General features: G+C 38.4%; 2 protein-coding genes across 5 annotated transcripts in view; both read right to left on the bottom strand.

Annotated features, from left to right (window-relative positions):
* The window catches only part of LOC134752801 (transcription factor CP2-like protein 1), a 66,281-nt gene extending 50,758 nt beyond the window's left edge, over positions 1-15,523 (bottom strand). For all 4 annotated transcript variants that reach the window (XM_063688532.1, XM_063688530.1, XM_063688529.1 and 1 more), the window contains exon 1: positions 15,289-15,523. In XM_063688532.1, the coding sequence (XP_063544602.1) occupies positions 15,289-15,523 (235 nt within the window). The remainder of the gene's footprint in view (positions 1-15,288) is intronic.
* Positions 1-15,547, bottom strand: part of LOC134752890 (histone H3-like) — a 115,691-nt gene that overhangs the window by 67,360 nt on the left and 32,784 nt on the right. The window lies entirely within an intron of this gene.

The following is a 15,547-nucleotide window of genomic DNA, read 5'->3' on the forward strand; positions in this document are numbered from 1 at the left end:
GCGAATTTTGTTATGTTGAAGGCGTGACAAGCAACGCCAATGGAGTTGGCAACTGTCAAAGGTTTGCAGAGATGGCGCCATCATAGCTGGCCCCTTTTTCTATGAGATTTGGCTTAAAGGGCTGGCATCCAGGGCGTTAAAAAAACAAACATTTGACACAATTCTAGGGATTGACAGGGCAAGCTATGCTGGCGCCATCTGCTAATTATTTCGACCGGCCAACCCCATTACAACGATAATGACGTACATTGAAGATAATATTTAATTTGTATGAAAAATAGGGAGTCTAAAGACTTCATTATTTTTGAAAGTTATAGTAGTACAATCACTTTATTGTACAAAAAAAATGGTTAACATGCAATTCATATAAGTTTAGGTACAAAGGCGAACTTGTCCCTATAAAGAATCTCTTCCAGCTTATTTGAACAAAAGTGTCACCGTTTGAGGTATGGTTTGAGGAGATTAAGAATAATGTTTCCATTTTCAATCTTAGCTTCAATCAAACTAATTTTTGCCCAATTTTGACTGGGATTGGGTATCTGTTAGGCACTAAAGACCTTTTAATATTAAATTAAACCTTCGTTTCCAAATCAATTATTGATTTCGCCAAATTAATTAGATACTTTATGGGTGACAATGATTCTGGCGCAGGTCAGGGCTAATGTACTGTGGCTAAATGTACTACCTAACAGATTTTACCTTCTTTTCTACTCATTTTTTGTAATAATCGATCATATTCATATCGATCCTCTGTTCTTGTGCTGTATGAACTTGTACATGTGTAATTAAGTTGGCCAATAAGCTTGTTATATTTTATTCCGTTTCTATAAGTGAAAACCTATAATTGGCTCTCTAATTCTATTATAGTTTGTTGATATGTTTAGCGCTGTTGGTTTTCCATGAACCAAAATAAAATAAATAAAAACAGAATAAGAAATTAATACCTCCCGCTTGTAAATTACATAACATTTCCGCTACATTACTAACATTACCGAATTGGCGCAAACAATGATTATGAATACGATTGCACGATAGCGCGAGACAAGCGTGATAAAACGTAGATAGCGGGAAGGAAAGATTAGGCTAGACTCAGGTATTTACGTGTGCACTGTGAAAATGCGGAATTACAGTATCAGTACTAATATTTCATCCCTACTAATATTATAAGTGCGAAAGTCTGTGCGTGTTTCTTCACGCTTAAACCGCTGAACCGATAAGAGCTCGTTCCCACTATGTCGGATGTCGGTCCGATTTTTAATCGGGTGTCGTAGCGGCAGAACATTTTATATGAAGCTGTTCACACACGAACGACAACGATTTTGTGTCGGATCCGACATAAATTATCGTGCGTTTTGTCAGCCCTCCGTCCAGAAAAAAATCACATGATGTCGGATGTCGGACCAACCCCGCCCGCGCCGCACCCCCTGTGCCTCCCGCGCGTCAAATGAGAGGTTCTCATTGAGAACCTCAAATGGCACCAGCTGCGGTCATGGCCGACAGCCGACTAGTGTGAACAGAGGCACCGACACCCAATTAAAAATCGTCCCGATAGCCGACTAGTATGAACAGAGGCGCCGACACCCGATTAAAAGTCGGCGCCGACATCCGACATAGTGGGAACGAGCTCTGATGAAATTTGGTATGTATGCAGATAGTTTGAGGCCCGGGGAAGGACTTAACCTCCTAAGTCCTGCGGTACCAAATTATGTACATGATAAAAATCACCCTTCAGTCCCAGCATTAAGTAAATTACTATAGTAATAAACACCGATAGTACAGTCACCATCAGATATATCGGAGCGGCCAAGGTGTTCATAATATCTGAACACGCACTCTAACGCCTTGACAATAGAGGCGTGTTCAGATATTTGTGAGAGCCTTGACCGCTCAGATATATCTGATGGCGACTGTACATATTTCGGTGCAAAATGTTTAAATGCCCCCCCGCTTTCAAATTTGAATGTTCGCGCGGAGTATTCTGACAGTCCATAGAGTTGTAAATAGTCTGTTCAGGACTGACAGCAAATATTTATTATGTGCAAAAAAATGAACAAGAGGCCTCTAGGACTTTGACGTTTAAAAAAGCTGGGACTCAAGGAGCCCACTGACTATCAGTCCGCCGGACGATATCGGCCTGTCAGTTAGAACAAAAATTTGACAGTTCCGAACAACTGACAGGCCGATATCGTCCGGCGGACTGATAGTCAGTGGGCCCCTTTAGGGTACAGAATAAACTTTCATGTTACGGCTGTAGAATTAACAGGCAAGGTTTCCTTAAGGGACTACAGTATTGGGTACTAAAAAGGAATCATTGTCACAAAAACAAGTTCTGATGATGGGTTCCTTGAGAAAACTAAGGGACTCTTCAAACTCACTTGTGATTTGTGTAAGTAATATAGTAATATTCGAAAAAGGGCTTTTTCTTCCCCGCTAGGAGGGATCAAAGTGGCACTTTTCTTCCCTGCTAGGAGGGATCAAAGTGGCATTTTTCTAAATTTTTTTCTTTTTTTTCACACAATTTTTTTAGGTTAAATAATATTTTGGAACATAACAATTCCGTCATAGGTGATGTGAAAAACAGTATGTGTCACATGGTAGCAAAATTATTTCCACCTTGGGCGTTAACACTTGAATCCCTCACTACGCTCAGGATTCTATGTTAGAATCCTTCGCTTCGTTCAAGATTCAATGTACGCCCTCGTCGTAAATATGTCATTTTGCTCCCTTGTGACACAATCTACTATTATATTATCACATGTTTTTTTTCTGAAAGCAATTTTGGTAAAGTGGAACTGGTGATTAAGACCCATTGAGATATTATTATAGAGAAGCTATATCAAACAATGTAATTGTCGCAATCGCAACCTGTATCACGCGACTAAAACGTCGTAAGCGCCGTAAAATTCATGGCGTTTACGCGTTTAGGTCGCTAGACTCACGCTCCGCTTCTATGGTTTGTTGTCAAAACAACATCAACTCATTACGCAAAATACTAGTTCTGTGTGCCGATGCTATACGTTAGTAATAATAGTCCAATGTTAAGACCATTAAATGTGACGTTTTCAATCAAAAGGTACCACATTGTCGCTTACCATAAGGACGAAAATTGCTTGTATCTTTATACGAAAAACCTGTCAGTGTCCTTATGGCAAGCGACAATGTGGTACCTTTTGCTTGAAAACGACACAAAATGATCAATGGGGCTTCGAATCAAAACTATCATATAATATAGGCGTGTTCGGTCTTCATATTAAGATTTTGAACTTTTTCGTGAGGTTGTTGTTTTCAAGGATTATAATATTAACACCAAGTGTTGTGCCTCCGAAACGTCACAAACTACGCGTTAAATACCCTATATCGCCGCTATACTTACTCAACCTCGTATCTGCAACACTCATTTGGTGACAAAAACACCCGTATTCCGAATGAAAGAAAAGCGACATTTCCATCAAATGATTGTTGCAGATATGAGGTTGAGTAAGTATAGCGACGATATGTATACTTAACTAACCATTGGACTACCTTATCACCTTGCAATAAGACTCACAATGCATAAGTCTGTGTCGTTAGTAACCGGCTACAGTCGCCATCAGATATATCGGAGCGACCGAGGTGCTCAAAATCTAAATACGCACTTGTAGCGCCTTGAGAATGGAGGCGTGTTCAGATATTTATGAGCACCATGGCCGCTCCGATATATCTGACAGCGACTGTATGTACAAGTGGTACAATCCAAGTTGACAACAAGTTTACACAATCCATAATTTGACAGCAGTTAGCAATATCGCGTAAAATAGAATGGAGTTACGTCAATTCGATAATTTTTCAGACTTATGTATAGTGTGAACTTGTGAAGTGTTTGTACATTCACTTAGCATGTCAAATACGCGTGAGGGTGTGGCGAAATTGGATTGATACTCCTATTACTCGTGTTAGAGGGCGGGTAATGAAAATATTATATAATCTCGAATCGTTGCACATTAGATTTTCGCTATAACATTTTCATCTGCGAAGTCTGCACACTGACACTTAAGGAGGAAATTATGTTGGTAGTTAGCCGCGACCACGACCGTGAAACCTGTGTCGAAACGTCGGTAAATAAAGGTAACAAAATAAATTTGCGATAGACCCGATTGTAAATGTGATTGATGTTGCGAGTTGCTCAAAAAGAAATGGGGCTTCCCTAGGGCCCGTTTATCCAAAGCTTGTAACTTAATTGTAATACAAGTGGAAGTTCTAACAAAAGCTGTCAAAAAGTGACATCCGCTTGTATTACAAGTTACAAGCTTTTGAGAAACGGGCCCGGTCTAAGCGGTGAAGATGGAAATAAGTTCCGAGAGATGGTCGCCGACGTCCGATGAGGACATGGCACAAGAAGAAGAAGATATAAATGACTAATACTCATAAAAAACGACATTAAATAGGAAAGTAGAAATAAAACATCAAAATATTTAATAAAATAATTTGATTAGTAAGATTAGAGAATCTAGAATCATTTAAGTGTCACTAGACTTATATGGACCGGGATATGGACCGTGATTACCTTTTTTATTGTTTTCGAGCTCCCGATATTTCGACGCAGTTACATGCATCTTGTTCACGGGTAGTTTAGTTTAGTTTATTTATTTCATAATGATAAATTACGATATTAGTTATTTACGATACAAGTGCGGAAAAGAGGAACTTCGAAACGAGTGGCAATAAATTAAAACAAAACCGCAGGGAGTGTTTTAAATCGACACGAGTTGCGAATTACCTATTCGCACGTGTATCGTACAACGTTTTACAGTACATATGGCCCTTTAAACTTTCGACATATGCACGAAAAGTGCTATTTGACGCACTAGTGCGAGAAAGTAGCACCATATGTACTGTGAAAATTATTCTTACACTAACACTAATCTATATGAATTTATATTATGATCGTCAATAATTTGGCATGCAAACATATAATTATAAAATGTCAACAATGATAATCAAAAACAATACAAATTATGAAAACTAACAATTTATATGTTAAAAAGGTATTGGAAAATTACCGTCAATTTTTTTTTATGATGAATAAGCAGGCGTTTGACCACGATCCCACCTGATGGTAAGTGATGATGTGGTCTACGGTGGACCACGTTTACCTATGAGATACCTATTAACTCTTGCCTTGAAGAGCTCCAAATTGTACTCATGCGGAAACACAGACTCGGGCAGGGCGTTCCACTCCTTGGCAGTTCGCAGAGGAATGTGGAAGCAAAACGCTTCGTGCGTATTTTTGGAGTTCCTACCATGAAGCGATGCCGGAGTGCCGTTTGTCGTGTGGTCCGATGGTAAAAATGGGACGGAGGAATAAGGTTGTGCAGTTCCTCGGCACACTCTCCGAAATGTATATATGTAATTAAAACTAAGTCTAGTGAAACTAACCGTGAATCATTAAAAACTGTCATTCAAGGATGTTCATAAATACAAATAACTTATTAAATGTGTAGTCATGATGATTACAGATTGAGATCACGGATCACAAAGTCCCAATGTTAGTTGGCTTCCACCGACTGACCATTTTAAGTCTGACCTCCGAGTACATACACTTATTACAAATCTGGGGGGGCAAGAAATTTATTGTATAAGATGAAATGTTTTTTGAATTGCGGACTTGACCTCGCGCGTGGCTGATAATGGCCACCTATCGATATATTTACACTTTTAGATATACAAATGTATAAAATCGTTTCGACTCCGACCATTTTTTTTTTCGTATGGCTTTTTGTGTTACTTTACTTCAGAGCTTTACAGTTTCTAGATATTGTACCGCTTCCTTGGTCAAGGTGGTGAAATCCTCCACCTGCCCATGGTATCTGGTTAGAGGACAATCAAATACCGTGTGGTGTACGGTCTGCTCGGGTGCTCCACACCGGCATACTGGTGACTCGCACAGTTCCATTTGTGCCATAAGTAAGCACAGTTCGACTCCGACCATACTGTAGTGATTTTGCATTTATTTTACTTTAATTCAGTATGAACTAAGGAACAATACTTACTTGTGATAGTTGATAGTTGTATGTATGTATGTATGTATGTATGTATAAACTCTTTATTGTACAAAGACATAGAACACAAATATGTCACAGAAATAGGCAGTACAAAGGCGAACTTATCCCTTTTAAGGGATTTCTTCCAGTTAACCTTTGAGTAGATGAGAATTGATGAAGAACGGTAGACAAATATAGCACTGCGTACAATAGACTAGAGGAAAGTCAATAAATTTATAAAAGAGGGCGAAAATAAATAAAATAAGATAAAAATTTTAAGTAACAGTATAACATGTGTGAAATATAGATAGTTGTGATACATGTGTGAAAAGTAAATAATTAAACAAACAAACGTAAGTGTTTTACAACGTTAAAAGCTGAGGTATGCATTTCCGCACTCAGATCACACGTTTGACAAATGCATTACAGGAGGAAATTAATAAATACGTGTATGTGTTAATGGTAAGAGGCTGTTTCTCGATGTACAAATTTTGTAAATTATCTCTAAAGGGGCCCACTGGGGTGTCAGTTGTTCGGAACTGTCAAATTTTTGTTCAAACTGACAGCACAGAATAAGTAATAGTATTATCATACAGAACGGCCACTCACCGCCCCGCCCCGAATCGAATTACCTCGCCCCGCAACAGCAGATTGACGGCCGTTTGCCGGCCGCTCACGCTCAGTACTGTTTTTAAGCAACTTACACTATGACGCACGACGCGTGTACAGACGTGCCGTTCACACAGAAATGCAAGTGATTTTTGATGTATAGCGTGTCCGCCCTGTGCTGACAGGCCGACATCGACCGGCGGACTGATAGTTAGTGGGCCCCTAAAGACGGGTCGACTGATTTTGTTGTGGTTTTCTGACTTTTCTGTAAAGATTGGTGGTGATATACAGCGTTTCTTCTCGACGGACAGTCAGCTGCAGATATATCTGACCCCCTGAAATGTGTTTGCAGGGGGTCAACTATCTCTGCAAGTGCAAATTGGCAAATTACGCCGCAAGAACAATCAGAACAACTTTTCCGCACACCTGCAGAAAAGTGGTCTTTTCCGTATCTATGTGGATACAAAGAAGATGTGTATGTATATGTATAGATATTTATATATGTATTTATTTTGAATATTTATTAGTATGATCTTTAATATGTATGTACCTAACTATTTTTGTATGTATATTGTTATATATTTATCTGTGCTGATTTTATTTTAAAAAAATCTCCTACTCTTGTTATCCGTTTATTTTTCTACCCATTTATTTCTTCCATACGGTAAATTCTACTTCCTGAAGGTTGTCTGTAAGAGATCGCTTTTTAGCGATAAGACCGCCTGTTGTTGGTTAGTTCGCTATGTTAATTATAATGTATCTAAATTTGTTTTAATTATGCACAATAAAGAATATATTGTTATTACAAAGAAGAATTTTCAGAGCAAATGCATTGTAAGAAAATATTTATTGATAATACCAAAGATAGATATAACTCCGTAATACAGTCTAAGGAAAAAACGTGCCTCGAAAATCAAGAAAATTTGATTCTCGTTCAGAGGGCGCTACTAGTTTTGGCCTACAGTCGTATAGATGGCGTTGACGGTTTCGTTTGTTATTTAACAATTTTAACGCAAGTGAAAAAACATGGGTCAAAATCATAAAAATAATTAATTCAATTAAAAAAAATCATTTATCTATATTTAAATACATTCTATCGTATTTTTATTTTTATAAATCTTCATTTTTAGTTTTAAAGTGTGTCGACAGATGGCCGTGAATTTACTGGGGTTACAAAATTTACTATGACAGTACCGCTCTAGTATAAGTTACTCTATGATAATACCTAATATGATGTAAGAAGTAGGTACAAGTACAATTTACTTAACATTATCGTTCCTTAGGTCGTTATCATTATAAACATTAATAAACACAAATGTGCTAACAACCTATCAAGTTTAGTACATTTACTACATTCTTTACTTTGTCAGCAAGTATCTCTGCCTTTGTTCATTTCTGTATAAACTAAAGTTAGTTATTGAACTTTATATCATTGTAATAAGAATAAGAGTCAAAAACCGGACAAGTGCGAGTCGGACTCGCCCACGGAGGGTTCCTTAACTCCTTACAAATTTAACTTTATAAAACCCCTTAAACCTAAACCCTAAACCTTAAACCTTATGAACCGATTTTGCATGTACAACCAGCCTTGAAGTTTATAGTCTGATTGTTCATTATTTTAGTATGTGGGTATTTTTGCACTTTGTAATTTTTCCTCAGTCACCCGTTGACCACGAACGCTGTAAAGGGTTCGAAACGTCGGGATGTATTATAAAATCAATATACGCGATATAATCCGTTTTCATAGTTTTATTTCATGAGTAACTATCGCGGTAGCCGAAGACAATATTATTTAACTTTATATTTATTTATTTTTTACATATTTATAGTTTTCAGATTTTTTTCTTGCATTTGTTTTAGACGATATTACTTGCCAAATTTCATAGTTTTAGGTCAACGGGAAGTACCCTATAAACGAAATATATGTTTTTAGGCATAAAAGGCCGTATCTTTCCTTTACGATAACTTAGAAGTTAAATTTTTTCACGTCTTCCAGTACCCGTACCATGAGTCACTGACAGTGTCAAAACGGACATATACGCTAACGTTTACGTAATTTATTTTCTATACATCTCGCTCGCACTAATATGCGAGTACGAGCGAGATGCATAGAAAGTAAGTTACGTTCTCGATAGCGCTTATGACACTGCCAAACTCGTGGTAGCCGTTCTGGTGTAGGCCTGAGTATATGGTTTTAATTTCAACTCGATACCTCCACGCGTTCCCGAGATAAAGGGCCTTGACAGACGGACGGACGGACGGACAACAGTGATCCTACAAGGGCTTCGTTTCTTCCTTTTTAGATACGGAACCCTAAAAATGGTTGGCTAACGATTATAGGAGTTATGTGTTTATTAATTAGGAATACAATCGTTTGATAAGTGTGTTACTAGGTTCTTTATCAATTGATATGATGATTTACTTTGAAATGTTGCATGTTTTATTACAGTGATGTACGTTTGTAGGCGATCAACTTAATTATGAATGAATGACAACAGACAGAGATACAGCTACACCCCAGGCCAAAAGTATGGAAACAAGCTTATATTTCAAAAGAAAAGTGTGATCTTTTAAGCGATGGATTCTATACTACTCATTGACAATTTGGTAAAAATAATAATAGAACATTTTAAAAGTAAATTACTCTGGCTGTGATAGTTGCCAATTCAACATTTTGTTATGTAATTAAAGGGTAGGTATAATTATGTAACTTTTTCCTACTTTATTTTTTTATCTTTTGGACAATATTTTAGGATGTTTGATATTAAGGCCGTTCCATCGGTATGCCGCTGTCTTTGTCACATTTCGCAAGAAAGAACGGGAAAGAACATACGCGCCAAGTGTCAATTTTGATCGAATTTTGTCGGTTTTTATTTATTTTAAAAACGTTACCTTACAATATCGAAATTCTAAAGCTATGAAATTACTATTTATGTTAAGATTGTTTTTTCTTCTTTTTTTGTTTATAGTTTCACATAATAAATAACCGAGCAAAGTAGGATTAAAAGTCCGAGTTAGAGGTCACTTTGGGAATTAATTGTATCGAGCGAAGTGTCATAATTCGTGTATCGGAAGCTATGTTGTTAAAGATAATATAGTCAAGAACTAGATATATTTTTTCCACGTCTACGAATATCAACGCCTCTTAGAAAAACAGGATTTACGGACGCCTTAAGCGTGTATTTTTAATCTTTTGGGTTTGCCTAATGTAAGTCTTAGTTTACAAATATATACAACAAAGATAGAAACTAGAAACATGAGATATTAAAGAAAACAACGTTGTTTCCATACTTATGGCCTGGGGTGTATAATTATGAAAGTATTAAATAATAGTATGAAATTTTAATAACAAAACTTCCGTGAGGCACTGACATATTAAATATATTAAACCGGGTCACTCACGTTTATAAAGTCGATGATTGCTCGACATGTTGTGCCGCCGCCGTCGCCCGCACCGAGTAATCGGTCGCGGAGGGCTGCAGCCCGCAGTCTGCGTCGGGCGAACAACGCGAGCGATCTTCGAAAATGCTCCTCGTTATGGAGCGAAACATGTCGAGCAATCATCGACTTTATAAACGTGAGTGACCCGGGGCCCGTTTCTCAAAAGCTTGTAACTTGTAATACAAGCGGATGTCACTTTTTGACAGCTTTTGTTAGAAAGGGACTTCCACTTGTATTACAAGCTACAAGCTTTTGAGAAACGGGCCCCAGGTTTAATATATTTAATATAATAGTATGAAAAAGATATATGTATATTGCTGTCTCTTTCAAACGGATAGCGTTAGCGATTATAATACAATGCGGTTCCGTCTGTAGATCCATTAGCTGAGCAACGTCGGTTATGAATTTTTAGAAATATACAAATACCTATAAAACACTAACAATTGAATGGTACCTACACAGAAAGAACATGTCTAGCCACTTTTTTCCAAAAATGAAACCACTGTATAATATATTAACACAACCTTTTCAGGGTTCCGTACCCAAAGGGTAAAAACGGGACCCTATTACTAAGACTCCGCTGTCCGTCTGTCTGTCTGTCACCGCTGTATCTCATGAACCGTGATAGCTAGACAGTTGAAATATTTACAGATGATGTATTTGTTGCCGCTATAACAACAAATACTAAAAAGCGACTAGACAGTAGACAATAGACATGTTAGACTTATATTGACCGGGATATAGACCGTGATTACCTTTTGTATTATTTGTGAGCTCCCGATATTTCGACGCAGTTACATGCATCATGTTCACGGGTGACTGAAGATAGCGGGTGGGTGTATTGCTCAGCATCTCCTTGAGTCGGGTACAAATCACTGGATCGAGTTGCATAGTCCCAAGGTCATTTCGACAGAACGCCACTATATACCAAGATTGGTAAGAGAAGCCGTTGAAATTCACAAATACAAAAATTTTAATCGTGAAGATGGGTTTAAACTGTCAAATGTGTGGAATCCTGTGATTTGTTTGTGTAAAAAACCAGTGATATCCGAATCAAAAATTTTAATCGTGAAGATGGGTTTAAACTGTCAAATGTGTGGAATCCTGTGATTTGTTTGTGTAAAAAACCAGTGATATCCGAATCAAACACGGGTAGTGACACCGTGAGTGTAGTGTGTTTGGATAGACCAACGAGTGTGAGCGCGACCGGACCAACAAGTGTGAATGCGACCGTTGGTAACGTTGAAAGTGAACGCAGCCGACGCGCAAGAATGAGGGTAGACAGAGCGCTGTCTACACAACTTTGACACCCACCCGCTATCTTCAGTCACCCGTGAACATGATGCATGTAACTGCGTCGAAATATCGGGAGCTCACAAATAATACAAAAGGTAATCACGGTCTATATCCCAGTCAATATAAGTCTAGTGAAACTAACCGTGAATCATTCAAAACTCTAATAGACATGTTCTTTCCGTGTATCCTACAATGAGGGCTACCGCGTTCAATTTCGCCGCTAGGGGCGCTAGTGTAGATGGAGGTCTTTCAAAATGTCAAATGCATAAAAGTTTGGGGGGTTTTCAAGCTTTTTTATCAGGAATTTTCACTCCTTATTCATAATCGTGGTAAATCTTTGACCATCTTTGATCAATAAACAATAGATACTCGTATAGCTCAATAAGTTAGTAGTTCAAAAAAGGGCCAACTAAAATATATCCAAAATTAAACAGGTTGAAAAAATGGAACATTTAGACGTTAAAATACCTTTGTGTATAGAACGTATTGATTTTATAAAAATAAGCATAGAAGAATTTTGAGATCTGTTTTTCTGGACCTACATCTACAGTGGCGCCAACTGGTGAGCAAAAACGGTAGCCCTGATTGCTGTTCAATTGTTCCAAACTATTTCAAGACTAGTCTCAAGATTTCACTTATAAATAAATAAATTAATTAATTTATTAAGGATCAACTTGGACTTTTGATTGGTTCATTACATTAAATTATAACGTTTAGTACCAAACCAGTTATTTTTAGTAGGTACATCTGTTTGTGTCATTACTTACACTGTTGGAAGGTCTACGCTCACCTTTTCTTATAGAAGGTAGGGTCCTATAGAAGTGGCCCACCGCGTGCGCCCGTAAGGGACAGAACATACGCAATGCGACAATATGATTGGTCGAATAGATTTGTAGCCCACCATAAACCGTACAAATTTACAGTGAGGAATAAAAAAAAAGTTAGACTGTAACAAGGATAAACAATAATAACGCTTTCTCTGCTACTCCTACTGAAAGATACATAAGACTATACCGTTCTGACAGTTCCCCACCTCATGACAGTTAGGCATGAGTCCTAATCCAGTTTTATACTAGATTCATGCCTTTTCCACTCTGCCCTGCAGCCTTAAACACGCTGGGGATGCCAGTAGTGCTTAGTTTACAATAAGCATGAGCTACGCAAACGAGTAAAAAAAAAGTAATACTTGCTATAGTCTGGCAAACACAACTTGTCAGTCAGTAAAAACCAGGAAAATTATTCTCATCCCTTTCTTTTGGATGCTAATACTAGCGTAAAACAAAGACAGTATGATTCTCTCTGTCTATGTTTGAAATGAGACAGTCCTGGGCCAAACTATATGTAGCGTGCATAAATTCTATCATCCGAAGTGAAAAATACCTAGTCAGACTAAAGAAAAAATGTGCAGTTATGTTGTTTTGATAGTCTATTTAAGAAGTGATATTACAATACAAGTCATAAATAAATATTGCCTGTAGCATACTATAATTATGCTCACAGCTGGCGACAACATTACTATAGTCAACTTAAAAACAAAGTTATACCTTGCTCATATTACTTTACTAAATCAGCATATACATGCCACAGTATAACAGCATTTATATGCCACTGTTGGTTACTTAAAATCCAGATATTTCACTTGATACCAAAAACATTACCACGCTTAAATTAAAGTCACAAACACTGGCACTTAATATAAAACATGCATAAGAAAACACAATAACAGCAACAGATGTTGCGCTAAATTAAAAAAACAAACAAAATACACTCGCGCGCAGAGACAATACGCAAACTTTTTAAACGTCCGAATCGAAGACGCGACGCCGCCAACTGTATCGGGTGTATCGCACAAGTTTATAATTTTGTCACTTCGTTTATTAATTTTATCGGCAAAGATAAGCTAATAGGAGAGCGTGGACCGGTTGTGTTATCATGCCTGCGAGCACGAGCGCTCTGAGAGGCCATCTTGTGTGATAACTACTTTGGCGACAACTGTTACTAATGACATTCATATTTGAATGTCATTAGTAGCAGTTGTGCTAGGAAAATTATGCAGGGGTTTCTAAACTTTTACGTTTGGGGACCACGGCCAAGCCTTCGGTTTTTTCCTTTCACTTCCTTTTCACGGGCCGGATTCGGGCGTCTTCCCGATTACTTTGGTCGGCCGTAGGTAGTTTAGAAACCGGTGGCTTAATAGTGAGAGATAAATGTCAGCTGAGCGCAATACAAAAGGTACCGCGAAACATGTTGCGCGCGAGGAACTGTATTAATTAGTGCTATCGACTCTGATGAAAAAGGACAACAAGGCCAAAGATGCTACTCTCTGATTGGATAGCGTGAATTATATATATCATGGGACTCATGGGGTTTTAAATGTTGATTATGAGGATGTGGATCGCATGACTTACACGATTAAATTTTGTAAAAGATTACCTCTTTGCGCTTTAATTAGGGAGCCTGTCTTATGTAGTCTAGCAAACCAACTTATTAGAGTCAAGATATCTACTGATCGCGCCCACATTTTTCAAATTTGCTGCTTTGATTGGCAACATTGGTTTGCCAGGTTATATACAAGGTGGCTAAAAAATAAGTGCATTTCCGTTGTCAGGGAGGTTTTGGGATTCTACTGAGCAACTTTTAGTATGGGACCAACCGCGAAATCGCGAAATAAATATTTACCCTACCATAGAAAATGGACCAGCCAAAATGTATGAAACGGCCAAATTTTTTTTCGCGATTTCGGGGTTGGTCCCATAGTAAAAGTGGCTCAGTATAGTCCCCAAACCTCCCTGGCAACGGGAATACACTTATTTTTTTAGCCACCATGTATAGAAAGTAGGTAAGTGCAATTTTAAAGTTTGTGTATTATATTCATGATAATTCGACTGGGCTACATTATAATCTCTCTGATATTGTACAAAAATGACAATACGATTCGAGCCAGAATCGGTATTTGGTTGGGCAATCCAGTGTGTGCGAGAGTTTAGGCACCACGTTTCCAAGCAGTCCCTTCTGTAGTACAAATTGAAGATGGTATAAATATCACTTACTAAATTTGTTCCTAATTGGTTCCACTAATTTGACCATCACGCGTTCCACGCATGCGTACAATAAGCTACCACTAAACCATATCTCGTCGCTGTAAGGTTTAAAATTGGACAGAAATTATATTCATTGGCAAGTCGCGTCTGCGCAAACTCTTTGACAATCTCTCCCGATTGGTGGAGTAGTATCAACAATGCTCAGCGTAAAACGAAGCGTGAAGATGTAGTGACGTCACCTATCGTAGAAACCATTATTATTTACGTTGAAAATTTAACTTTCCAAGTTAATATGTGTCAATATTGAGATACGATTAATGTGTGTGTGTGTTAATATTCATGTACATAAGATTGTCCCTTTCGTTTGTTTCATACTAGCTAGATAGATAAATGCGTCCTGTTTGCTACTAAGAACAAAACTGACCATCGTTGAACCCTATGCCATCGCAATAAGGTTTACGAAATATAAGTTAACAGTAGTCATGTCAATTAATGTGTCTTAGCGTGTGGTTTCTAGAATATTCCTGGGTAAGGTTACCTGTAGGGTATAATTATACAATTCGCAAGTCCGGTGAGTAATGGGTTGGATAACATCCTGCCATGTTAAGGGCTCGCAGGATGACCCATCGTAATATAGCTCCGTCTTGTACAGTCAGTTTCCTAATAAGCATGCATCCACTTTTCTATACAGCAAAGTAAACTTAAGTTCGGGCAGGCGTGTCTCACTCCGCGATTTCGTCGCGTCGCTACAAGTACCTGCAGCCGCCTCAATTTTGAGGTTTTGGCTACGGAACGGACGCGTGCTCGCGCTTGCGCCGCGTTGCGCGTAGTAGACGTATTTTGTTAGAGAGTGAATCTTCTGTACCTACAATTCAACTTACCCATAATTTTCTTCGGCGGCACCTTCCTTTGCTCCTTGTCGTCGCCCTCTTCCCGCCGCATCATCTTCCCCCCCTCCACCTGCTGCCACTTCCTCTTCCGTCCCTCTCTCTCCTCCAAATACATCCCAATCTCCTCTCCCTGTCCCACCAGCCGTACCGAGCTCTCCCAAGTGTACGGATCGCCTTTCCGCCCGTATTCCGTATAGTCCTTCTCTATATATATGGATGATTCCATCACTGAGCCATCACTACACTATAA

The sequence above is a fragment of the Cydia strobilella genome, chromosome 25 (genome assembly GCF_947568885.1).
Source record: "Cydia strobilella chromosome 25, ilCydStro3.1, whole genome shotgun sequence".
Taxonomy (NCBI): Eukaryota; Metazoa; Arthropoda; class Insecta; order Lepidoptera; family Tortricidae; genus Cydia; species Cydia strobilella.